This window comes from Lissotriton helveticus, chromosome 2_2 (assembly GCF_964261635.1).
Source record: "Lissotriton helveticus chromosome 2_2, aLisHel1.1, whole genome shotgun sequence".
NCBI lineage: Eukaryota > Metazoa > Chordata > Amphibia > Caudata > Salamandridae > Lissotriton > Lissotriton helveticus.
The window spans coordinates 501,112,987-501,125,582 of NC_136060.1; the positions used below are offsets into that span (position 1 = coordinate 501,112,987).

At 45.7% G+C, this 12,596-nt stretch overlaps 1 protein-coding gene across 1 annotated transcript in view; it reads left to right on the top strand.

The window, feature by feature from the left end:
- LOC144821917 (endonuclease domain-containing 1 protein-like) overlaps positions 1–10,858 on the top strand; it is a 135,986-nt gene extending 125,128 nt beyond the window's left edge. The window contains exon 3 of the mRNA XM_078679066.1: positions 9,882–10,858. Coding sequence (XP_078535192.1) covers positions 9,882–10,493 — 612 coding nt within the window. The 3' untranslated portion in view covers positions 10,494–10,858. The remainder of the gene's footprint in view (positions 1–9,881) is intronic.
- Positions 10,859–12,596: the final 1,738 nt, after the last annotated feature.

The following is a 12,596-nucleotide window of genomic DNA, read 5'->3' on the forward strand; positions in this document are numbered from 1 at the left end:
AGGACCACATTGGATGCAAAGGCAGCATCCAGTTATTATCAGGAATATTATACCTGCTGCTGACAGCAGTTGCCATCCCCAGGAAGATATTATCTTCCAGAACCAGTCAGACCACGTCCAAGTGCCATGTTCTTGATGTAAACTTACGGCTATCTTGTGTAATTTTGTTATGGCCATGTATACAGATGGGGAATTATCAGGAATAAATATACAGCAGCTAGAGCCTATAATTTTACAGGCTCCGCCTCTGTCAGCCAAGATGATGTCAAGGACAAGGCGATTTTGGAGAGTAACCAATCGTATGGCAGACTGCTCCTGGGTTAAGCTCCCCAGGGCAGACGCCGTCTGGTTTACAACAGCCTCTAAGGTCCTTGTCAACCTGCGTATAAGCTTGCTGTTCTGTACAGGGCCAACAAATAAGAAGAACCCTTTGTTAAAATCTGTATACTGTTCCCATGAGGTTTCCGTTTGGTCAACCAAGGAGGTATCGATCGTTCTTTTATGTCTGACATGGGGCACTAGGAGGTCTCGGTGGTAAGTGGATGGGGCCACAAAGACAGGGGGTAACAGGAATGCTATATAGCAAGTTCCCCCCCAGTTCAAGGGCAGCTGCACATAGGCCGTTTGGCCACAGATGAAATAAGTATGGCGAGATGCTAGAAATGAGGACTTTCCTCTGTCTTCAAAACTTATAGTGGTATGACAGTCACTGTGTCCTAATGGAACAGAGCCATTTTTCTGGATGCACAGGTGTCCTTTTACTGGTGAGACCGAGATGGAAGGGGGACCAGCATTCTTTTTAGGTTTGGTATTTAACATTTTGTAGGACAGGGTCATGTTCCCTTGCTTGTATTCTTCACTTTCTAGGACTGTACCGGTCGCCTGAGGATCTCCCTCCTTATTAGGGTAACAGTATTGAGTACCTTGTTTAAATCCCCCCAAGGCCACCCATTCTTGCATGAATTATTTCTGTCAGGGCAGGAGGTGGGGGTAGTATCGTCAGCTGTTATTAGGGCGAACCAGGCTTCACAAGTTCCATTATAAGAGAATGGGAAAGGAAAAAGAGGCATCCCTCCCTTTTTCTGATGAGGTGGGATGCAGCCACATATCCAACAATTGGTGCTATTACTGGCCTGCTGAGTGTGGTGTAGCATCTGTATGAAGGTATTGTTTCGCAAGGCTAGTATATGGGCTTGTTCATGAGGGGGTAGGTCGTGATAGGTGTGTTCCTGAGTGCTGTTGGGTGTATGAGAGGTGTGTTGTGTTGGAGGAAAAACAGTGTGGAGAATCCAACCAAGACACGTCATAACTGCCATGAGGAAAAATAATACTGTCAAACATATAATAGGACCATTATGTCTTTTTCTAGAGTTCATTTTTTTTTTCTCCCACATAGTCAAGGTGTTAAAATCCATTCCCATGCTCCAACCGCTTCACCACTGGACCGACGCCCAATGGACTTAATTAGCCAGAGTCCGAATGGCAGACCTTAACTTTGATTTGCAATCCCCAGTCCTTCAGGGTTAGTTCCAAAGGCAATACAGATTGTTCAGTCACAATGTCAGTGGGATTGGCAGGGCCATCAGCAACAGTGTCTTTTTGTCCAAAATGTTTCCGGCAGTGGCTTGCGTGGAGCCAGCCCTTCCTGCCCTCGACCTTCACTGCTGTCCGTGTTGTTAGTAGTACGAGTCTTGGCTTCTTCCACCTGGGCTGGAGGGGACTGGTCCGGTCGAAGTTCCTCACGAGGACCCAGTCCCCGGGTCGGATGGCGTGTTCTTCCGGGTTGGTTTTGTCAGGGAAGGTGGCAGCAACCTGAGAACGACAAGATTGGAGTGCAGACAACAAGGAAGCCAGGTAGTCAGTCAGAATAGTACTGTCAACATCAGTTATTCTTTTAGGCCTTGGCGTACCCCACATATTTGGTGGTCTGCCAAAGACCACTTCATATGGAGATAAGCCAGTTCTGGAATGGGCTACCATACGCATGTAGAAGAGGGCAACCGGTAAGGCTATTATCCAGTCCACGCCGTTTGTCAGTGCATATCTTGGCCAATTTTGTCTTCAAAGTTTGGTTGTGCCTTTCTACTAGACCTACTGCCTGAGGATGTCTTACACAGTGAAACTTCCAAGTGTACCCTAACAGAAAAGACACTTGCTTCATGAGTTCAGAGGAAAAAGGTTGACCATTATCTGAGTAGATGACACGGGGCAACCCATACCTCGGGAAAAACTCTCTAACTAATTGTTTAGCAGATGTCGTTGCAGTGTAATCTGGGACGGGATAGGCTTCTGTCCATCTGGTCAGAGCACACACTACAACTAGCACATGCTTGTGACCTCTACATCTCTCCATCTGGATATAGTCCATCTGGAGAACTTCAAATGGATGGTCAGGGGGTTGGAATCCTCCCTGTTCCACCTTTGTGCCTTTTCCTGGGTTGAACTGATTACAAATCATGCACGTTTTAACTTTTTGTTTGGCTGCAGCTATCAAATGTTTGTTGTGCCATATATTCTGTATGCTGTCTAACATTGCTTTTTCTCCCAGATGCGCTGGTCCATGTATGGTGTTTACCATAACCTGTACCATGGCATCTGGCAGAAACCATACTGCTCTTTCAGGTGTCATCCAGCCTTGATCTGTAAGGACCCCTCCTTTTTCCTTCCATTCTAGCAGTTCCTGTGGTGTGGCGTGACTTTGGACATCCTGGATGTCAGAAAAGGGGTCTCGTATTGTATATTGGCGGTGTGGTATACTTAATTCTGTGTTTGCTGCTAACTTGGCTGCACTGTCTGCAGGATCATTTCCTTTTGATATTTCATCTGTTCCTTTTGTGTGCGCTTTACATTTTAGCACTGCGATTTTCTCTGGTAACTGACTGGCCTCTAAGAGGGCAGTGATGAGTGTAGCATGCTGTATTCTGGACCCATGTGATGTGAGAAATCCTCTCTCTTTCCATAATGTACCGAAGTTGTGTACAACTCCAAAGGCATATTGTGAATCAGTATAGATGTTAACTGACTTTCATTTTGCTAAGTGACATGCTCGTGTTAGAGCTATGTGTTCTGCTGCCTGTGCCGACAGTATCTCTATCTTGTGTGCTTCTAAAGTGTCTGTACCATTTGTGACGGCATAGGCTGCTGCTAATTCTCCTGTGGGGCGTCTCATACATGAACCATCAACAAAGAGTGTCATTTCTGCCTTAGCAAGGGGAGTATCTTGTAAATCTGGTCTTGGTTTGGTCACTGAATCAATTATGTCAATACAATCGTGAATTTCCTCAGTAGGAGAGGTCAGTGGCAACAGTGTTGCTGGGTTTAAAATGTTGCAGCGTCTAATCTCAATGTGTGGCTGAAAAAGTGTAATTTCATATCCGGTGAGTCTGGCTATTGTCAGATGCTGTGTTTGTGTTCTGTTTACCAGAAGTTCTACAGCGTGTGGGACCTGAACTATCAGATGATGTCCAAATACAATAGAATCGCTTTGTCTAATAGCTTGTGCAGTAGCTGCTACTGATTTTAGACATGCAGGCAATGCTTGTGCTACTGGATCTAATGTGCTTGAAAAATACCCACATGGTTTATGTTTGTCTGCTTGAAGTTGGGTCAGAACTGATAGTGCTGTACCTGAGTTTTCTGTTACAAATAATGTAAAATCGTTGGTGTAATTAGGTGTTGCCAGCACTGGGGCTTGACACATAGCTTTTTTAAGAGACTGAAAGGCTTGCGTGTGTTCATCTGTCCAGGGTAATTGTGGAGTAGCGCCAGCTTCGAGTGTTGTCAGCTGCCATAACGGTTTGGAAATGAGTGCAAATTGTGGGATCCACTGTCTACAATATGAGGTGAGACCAACAAAGGCTTGAACTTGTTTCTGTGTTGTTGGTTGTGGTATTTGTTGTATGAGTTGGATGCGTTCCTGTGTAAGCTGCCTACCCTCCTTTGACAGCAAGTGCCCTAAGTATGCACTTGCTGTAAACAAAATTGGAGCTTACCAGGGGAAACTTTATGGCCATTTGCAGCTAGGAATTCTAGTACTAGTAGTGATGCTTCAGCACATGCTGCGTCAGATCTGGCCGTAATGAGGATATCATCAACATATTGTAGTATGGCTGTATCCGTGGGCATTTGAACAGTATCTAGTTGTCATTTTAATGCTTGGCTATATACGCTTGGACTCTCTGTGAAACCTTGAGGACCTCTTGTGAATTGGAAACTTCGTCCTTGTAAGGAGAAGCCAAAAAGGTATTGACTGTCTGGGTGAATAGGTATGCTAAAGAATGCGTTTTTCAAGTCAATGACTGAAGAATGCGTTGCTTCCGCATCTATGGCTGTGAGTAGGGTGGAGATGTCTGGAACCACAGGGTGTTGTGGAACGACACATTTATTGAGCTCTCTCAAATCCACCCCTAGTCTGTAGACAGGTGGTGTTCCTGGTTCCACTTTTTTATGAACTGGTAAAACAGGGGAATTGCAAATGTTAGAAGTTGTTTCCTTAATCACACCTGACTGTATTAGGTCCTGAAAAATTAACATCAATGCTTGTTCAGCCTGAGGTGGAATTTTGTATTGCCTTATGCATGGTAGTTGGGCTCCCTCTTTCAGTGTAACCTTGTGAGGTGTTATTTCCATACATCCTACTGTGGTGGAATCAGTGGCCCACAGGGTGTGTGGCAAATCTTTCCAACGCTCATCTAATTCTCTACTTGTGTAGTGGCCCTTGAAATCTCGCAGAAATAGTCTGACATCTGTAGGTGAGCAAACAATGACAGCTCCTAATTCTTTCAATGTTTTTATACCAAGCAAGTTTTCTGGACATGATTTTGTCAATATAAGATCTGTAGTTGTCATGAGGGGACCAACCTGCAAGGGCAGTGGCTTTGACGGGACGTTTGTCACAGGTTGTCCCAAGAAACCCAGAGAAATACTTTTTGAACCCGAGAGAGGAGCCTCTGGGACCTCTTGATGGCTTATTGTTGTTTTACTGGCCCCAGTGTCTAGTAGAAACTTCCTATCCTCCCCAAGAAGTCGGACCTCTATAAATGGACCTGTCTGATCTACTGGAATGGGGATTAGGGGCAGTTTGTCATCTTCTCTCTCTGGGCAACATCATGAGAAATCTGGGTAATATTCAGTGTAGGCGCTGTCTATAATATTCATTTGGGCCATTTGTGTGGTCAGTGGAACTGAAGGTGTTGAACTGTCTGGGGAACCATTCTGTTTTGGCTGATATGGTTGTGGCTGGGTCTTACCAGTAGCCAAATTGTGCTTTAAGACAGGGCAATCTTTAACGAAGTGTCCCATCTTTTTGCAATAATTACAAGTGCTTTTTATATTTGTCTGGCTACTTGGTGTCTGTTGACGCTGGGGTGCAGTTTGGGCTACTAATGCTTTCATCTTTGTGTCTTTCATGCGTTTCTTATCATTTTCTTCTTCATCCCTAATGCGATTCTGGTGATATTGTAGCATTTGTAACACCTGTGGAGGTGTATGTGCTTGCCAGGTACTTTCTACTTTTAGTACTCTGTCCTTAATGGCTGGCAAGGCGTTATCTACTAATTTGGAAACAAACAGATGCGGGTAAGCTTCACTTGTCGGCGTAAGGCCGCTATTTACCGCAAAACACTTTTCATGTCTAGTGTAATAATCTCCTATGTCTTCACCATGTTTCTGTTTGCAGGAGGAAATGGCATCCCAGTCCTCCTTTTTCACTGTTAGTAACTGTGGTAGCACCTTTAAAATAGTGCCAGGAAGTGCTTTTAGTCTGTCTCCTATACCTAGACCTGCTACTCTAGTATTTTCGTCATTCTGAAGTTCAGTCCATCTAATGTGTTCACCTGCTACTTCCCAATCTTTTTCTCTTAGTTTGTCATATATACCTGATGGCAACAATAATTTCAGAATTGCTGTGATATCAAAAAGAGTATATGTTCCCATCATTAATACATCTCCTAATTCCTTAAAGAATCCAGCAGGATCCTTTGAGTGGTAGGGAACCATCTCTTTCATCCTTAGTAACTCAAGTTTTGTCAAGGGTACATAAATGAAGACGTGTTGTAGCGCTCCATTTGTGTCAGCTCTGGGGTGGACCTCTCTCATGGGGAACTGGCGTGTTTGAGGAAGTTTATTAGTTGATCCACACGTATTATGGGGAGATCTATATCCAGTCACTTTCTGGTATTTCTGTCTAAAATCTATAAATGTGTTGAGAAAAACTGAACTATTGTGGAGGAACATGTTATCAGCGCAGTCAGACAGAAAATCTTCCAGTCTTGGATCATGTTTAAAATGAGTGTCATTGAGTGTGATGAGATGATGTACCATGTAGAGACTTGCTAATCTTTGATGTGAGCGTGGTAATGCTAGAAAAAGCTGGGCTATGAGATCATTGTCATATATCTTATATTGAGAGACCCATAGGGTCGCAGTTCTGGCTATTTCCTCCTCCTCCGGTGTAAGCGGAGGTTCCTGGTCTAACCAGTAGTCTAATGCATTGGATGTATTTTCAAATAACTCATCTGGAGATGACCGTTCAGAGTGACCTTGGAGGAATGTAGGCGGGGGTGTTCGTGAATTAGGGGCGGAAGAACGAACGGGTAGGACTTTTTCAGTAGGTTCAGTAATTTCCTCCTCAAGTTTCTTATTCTCTTCATTTGTTTGCAAGTTTTGCAGAGTACGGGTCACATTACGGGTGAACCTGTCTAGTGCATCATTTATAAGTTCTAGACTAGTGTGGTCGGATGCGGAATCTAATAAGTCAAAAAGTGAAACTGGTACATTTCTTTCCTCTGCTTGTATGTGTTTTATGAAACAGCAAAGGAGGAACCTATACATGTGCATTTTCACAGGGTGTGATCTTCTTGTAGTCATAGCGTTAATGGCTCGTGAGTTCTCTCCAGTACGAAGAAACTCAGAGGCCGCTTGAAGAAACGTGTCAATTGCTGGTAGATGTCTTATTTCTTCCCAGGAGTCATGAAGCATTTTACTTATTCGGCCCGCCTCCCCTGTGTTGCTCGGAGTCGGGTCATAGGGGCAGTCGGGAATTGTTTTACCTGGGTCTGGACCTACGGCACCCCCTTCTGGAGTGAGAGGTGGTGAGTTATGTTGTGAAAGGGGTGGCGGAGGCAGAGGGTGTTGAATGACTGGAACTTCATAGGGTGGTGGAGTATCTAAGAGAAAATTAGTAAAAGTATCCTCTGGTAGTGGGGCTGTAGGCTGTGCTGATGCAATGTTAAGGTTTTCAGGTGCAGATGGCAATACAGGATAAAAACCAGTAGAAATGGCTGATTGTTCCCTTTTATTCCTTTCACTAACTACTTCTTTCCCTATTTCTTGTAACTGTTCTTTCTTGGCCTGCTCTGACATTCTTTTACCCTTTTCAAACTTTATGCAATTCCTTCTGTTGCCTCCTATGGGCTTCTTTTCTCCATAATTCTACTGAGTCACTCTGTGACTGGCGGACTCTCTTTTTCTTCCATAACGGTTCCTCTAATTTCATAATACACTCCGTATCAAAACTACCATTTTCAGGCAATCTATATCTGAGTTCTAGGTCTTTAGTATATTCTACCCATAGATCACAATAAATAAGTGCACCAACACCATGTTTTGCATACATGAAGTGTCCTGGAGTATCCCGAGGAGGAAGGGGAATTTCCTTCTCATGAATACTCCTTTTGGTTGCCATCTTACGTATTTTCGAGAAAATAGGCATGATGGCAAGACTTTCAAAGATTTTAGAAGTGAGAAAAACACAAACAGAACAAATATCTTTACCGTACCCACGAAAGAGGTGAGTCCGTCTTTTATACTAGTTTAGTAGTCCTCACAAAATAAGTGAGAAACCCACAAAAAACATGTATCTTTACCGTGCCCACAAGGTAGTGAGTCCGTCTTTTATACTAGTTTTAGTAGTCCTCACCAAAGATAGGTGAGAAACCAACAAAACGCGTATTCTTTACCGCCCCCACAAAAGCTGTGGGTTCGTTTTTATACTTTTCAGCAGTACTCACAGAAAAATAACTGGAAGGCCTCTTGAAGATTTTGGGAAAACGCGGCGTGTAGTTTCAAGGTGGGATTTGTAGAACCTCGGACTCGTCTGCTTCGCAGGTTGGGCTTTGGTTCAGGACGTTCCACTATTTCCTCACCGCCTCGTGTGGATGCTGGGCCGCTGTCGGTCCCCCTCTTCGCCTCGAGGGAGTTAGCGGGAATTCCCCGCGTTGTGCACTTTTGAAGTCCGTCAACGGTCAGGAGGGGACAGTACCGGGTCCAATATCGCCGGCGCGTGGGGGAAAGGGAAGGTCCCTATTCCGGGCGCCAATTAATGTGCTAAATTAAATTTACTTATTACCTCATTTCTGAATTTCTATGCTTAATAAATCATAATTTCTTGTCAATGCAAAGCGAGGAGTCCGTGGTGCTCAAATGAAGGAGGAGAAGACCAATAACTCGAGTTAAGGGGAGCGCTTCCAGCACCAAGCGGGCACAGGAGCAATCTCTCAAGTCCCTCTCTTGAAGTGGGTTTTTTTTATTTTCAACAGCAGAATATTTATACAGTCTTGGTCACGAGGCAAAATAGAGGAACAAACAGGTCGTGGCAGATAGAGGAACAAAGATCAGCAAGAGGAGCAGAGTGTGAAGAAATGGGGGCGTTTCGTAGGCTTCGTGAGGGGACTTGCGATGTGAAATAGTCTGACAGTTGGAAGGGGGAGGCTTCCTCATTTGGGGGTTTGTGCTCGTGCTTCATGTCAGAAACATGAACCATCTCTGCGGGGGAGCAGGAACTCATGTACTGGTTTCCCAGACTTGGCAGAAACCACAGAGACAGATGGTGAAAATGAGGAAGGCCAGGTGCAGGGGTGTCGTGCTCGTGCTCGGGGTCTTGGGACACCAAAGGGTGAATTAAAAACAAAATGGTGCCGGCTTTTAATGTGGGCAAATATTAATCGCGCAAAGGGGATCGCGCAAAGGGACATAATTTAGATCGTGCAGAGGGCAGCGAAGGGGCATAATTATAGATTTATTTCCACAAGACTATCGTTACAAAAATACCATGTCCTAAAGGTGTTTAAAAAATAATGTGCCGTCGGAATTCATAAGACAAAATCTACACCCATTGGGGTACTACATTTTTGTAAACAACATTTCTCTTAAACAATATTTCATCTAACAATATTCTGACATAAAACCTACAGAGAGTATGTTGCTCAATAGGCTCTTAACTGAAGGGTTCTAGTTGTTTTTGTTAAACGATCTCTAGGTGACCAGCTGATACAAAGCAGTGTCCGCAACTCTCTATGTTGCCGGGCGTGTTGTGCCACCTTTGCTCCTCATCGCCCACCCACTTTCAGAGAGGCATTTCCTCATTACAACGTACGCTCTGACACTGTTGACTTTTGCCCCTTCTCAAGGGCATGGAGTAGTAGGTGCAGAGGGTGGCAAAGACGTCACATCTCTCACCAGCATCAGCACACACCACTGGCTCTCTGAGGTCACTAGAAGGACATTTCTTGTAACAGCACCTCTATATAAAACCATCTTATTGCTCCAAAATACGGTTTGTGTCATATTTGAAACAATGAGTATAAACACAACTGCCCTTTTATAAAGCAAGGTTGCCCAGGTGCAAGCAGGGAACTGAGTAAGAACCATCTCCAATTATGAAATGTAATCCATTGGAGGAAACAGCATTTCAGGTTTAGGCAGCAACTGGTCCCCTGCTTCACTGCTTAACTGTCAAATGCTTTATGTGAAAGGAAAGCACACAACTGCCTATACATATGATGTCTTTTTCACAAAAAATAACAAGTGTAAAGCTGGTACAATGTAAAATAAGAGTAATCTGAGAAGACACCTGACTACTTGTCCCATTCTATATTTTACAGCTTGTGGACCTCAAGAACAGCAAGGAAATGGAAGACGAGATCCTCACGAAAATTGATAAAACCAAGCTTGCGGCTAGCCAGGCTGTTAACGCTGATTACGAAGAGGCTGCGAAAAAAAGCTATGACCGAGGACACCTCAACCCAGCTTCACACCATGTCGATGGACACGCCTCCGAGTCCACCTGCACCTTGACCAACATTGTGCCACAGGACAGTACACTCAACCAGGGACTATGGGCACATTATGAAGACGCCACAATGAGGCAAAACACTAACAATTGCCAAAAGACTTACGCCCTAGTAGGAGTCATCCCTGGGAAGGCAGCGACATCGAATGGACGGGTTAATGTGCCCAGCAAGATCTGGGCTGCCGCCTGCTGTATTACCACAAAGAAGGGGGTGAAATCCTGGGCCGTTATTGCTAACAATGTTAAGACAGGCACAGTAGACCCAATCACTATAAAGGCATTACAAGAAGAAATAGGTAAATACACAAAACGAGGTGTCAGCTTGTTCCATAATGATTGCCCCATAAACACTAAGTCCAATTACTTTGAGCCTGAAGATGAAAGTAGTCTGTGGCCAATAAATGCTACCGATAAAGTCCTGTAATTAAATTGCAAATGTTTAGATTAGCAGCTAAATGTGGAATGCGTAACTTAAAATGTAGAGCTGAAATGACACACATTTAAAATGTACTACCTGCATTAAGCAGTCATAGCTATCAGTTCAGGCCATAGCAATGCTTCAATACAAGTCTCTTCAACTAAAGTGAACTGAATATTGCTGAAATATGCTTCCTGCAATCTAGAAAGCTTGACCTTAATTTGCCATGCTTAGAAATATTCATTATTTGACTATTTGTTCTAATTATGACGTGTTATGACATTTCTGTAAATTTACTACAGATTTATTGATTAATTTGAATAAAAACACACTTACTAATCTCTTATTGAGAATAAAGCTTTTCAAACTTATTCAACCTCGCATCATTGACTGAATTTAGAAGTGTGATTGTGATTTCACCTGTGATGCCAAAATAGCTCTTTGAATTAAAATACGGTGGCAAATATCCGTGAACTGTAGCGAGATTCCCCCCCCCCAAAAAAAACAGCAGAGGAATGGATCTTGACCCTGTGAGGGATGGTAACTGAAAGTGTAAAAAGCTGGCTTTTTATGTCGTGATGCCAATGAAAGGGCACACCATGCAAAAATTCCAGACAACCCTTATTGGTTTACAGGGCTTACATTAACAATCTCAAGTGCTGTATTTCTGGTAGTGTGGACGAGCAGCTCAGGCTTATCAGAGAGGAGTGGCTCACACACTCAAAAAGAAATCAAAGACATATTTGTAAAATAAAAGTAGATTTTCATAAGAATTTAGTCACAAGAATTTTTAGACTAACTTAAGTACAAGCAGAGATGTCTATTTTTGATGAAAATGGCACAATAACACGAATAACGGTTTTGAGGCATGAGCCTCGAACACTACATCGGCGCAGGTGGCCAGAGTGAAATCTAAGCTGCAACACCCTTGGATGGGTGTTTGTGCGGGCCCAGGCTCCCAGCTTGCGTAACCAGTGCCAAGGTACGGGCAGCGGGCTGTGACAAGATAAGGGGGCTGGAGACATTGGCAGACAGCCCCCCTACATTGCGGCTAGCTGAGACAGCGTCGATACAGGAAAGGGGTCCTGGGACTCTCCCCACGGTGGAACGTCGGCCCGCTTTGGTGTCTACCTGTAGGGGTGGGTTGCAGCCTTGGGGATGCATTGCCCAGTGCCCTCGGGCATCGATAAACAACCCAAGTATGCATCTGGGTATACAGAGGGGGCAGGGGCCGCTAATATCGGTCCCACCAGCGCGCCTGCGGACTTCCTACGTTGACTGTGCCCGAAGTGGCCAGATATTTGAAATTCACCACTGTAAGAACTATTCCCCAGTCGGGGCTAACTTTTAGGGCCAAACCGTCACTGGAGGGCCTTGTCCATGCCCAGGCCCATCTCAGGGGGGCCTTCTGTGGATCAATAGGGCAAAAGGGGCCCAGTCACCAGTTTTCCCCACGGGGAGGGGCGGCCACGGGGCTCCGCTGTTCCTCCTGGCCTCCCGCCCTCCTCCCCGGGGATAACCTTTGTTTTCGGCTCCTCGGGGAGCCCTTGCGGAGGTTTCCGGTGTAGGGAGGTCCCGGGCTTCTTTCGGAGCCCTCCGGCAGTGTTGCTGGCTGTTCCCAGGCCTTCGATAACTCACATGGCCCGAGAACCAATCAGGGAGTGAGCGAGGGGGGGCCTGGCCACAGCGACCAATCGCGGGGCCAGCCTTGGGGGCGCGTCAGCCCTGACCAATGGATGTGAGGCAGAGGGGCGGGGGTGCGGTCAATGACGCGGCCGGGCACCCCCGTCATGTGAGGCGAGTTTGCAGCCTCAGGGCCTAGCGCGGCCTTCTACCAGTCGCGGCGGCCTACCTCAGGCTCCGGGGGCCGCCGCGGGGATTCTCCACTCGCTGGCCGAGCGCGACCCTCAGCACACGGCGGCAGCCCTCTCCTGGCACCGGGGGTCGCCGAGGTGACTCTTAACTCTTGGCCCGGGCAGCGGGAATGATAGCGGCCCCTTCTACCAGTCGCGGGGCCTACCTCAGGCTCCGGGGGTCGCCGCGGGGATTCTCCACTCGCTGGCCGAGCGCGACCCTCAGCACACGGCGGCGGCCCTCTCCTGGCACCGG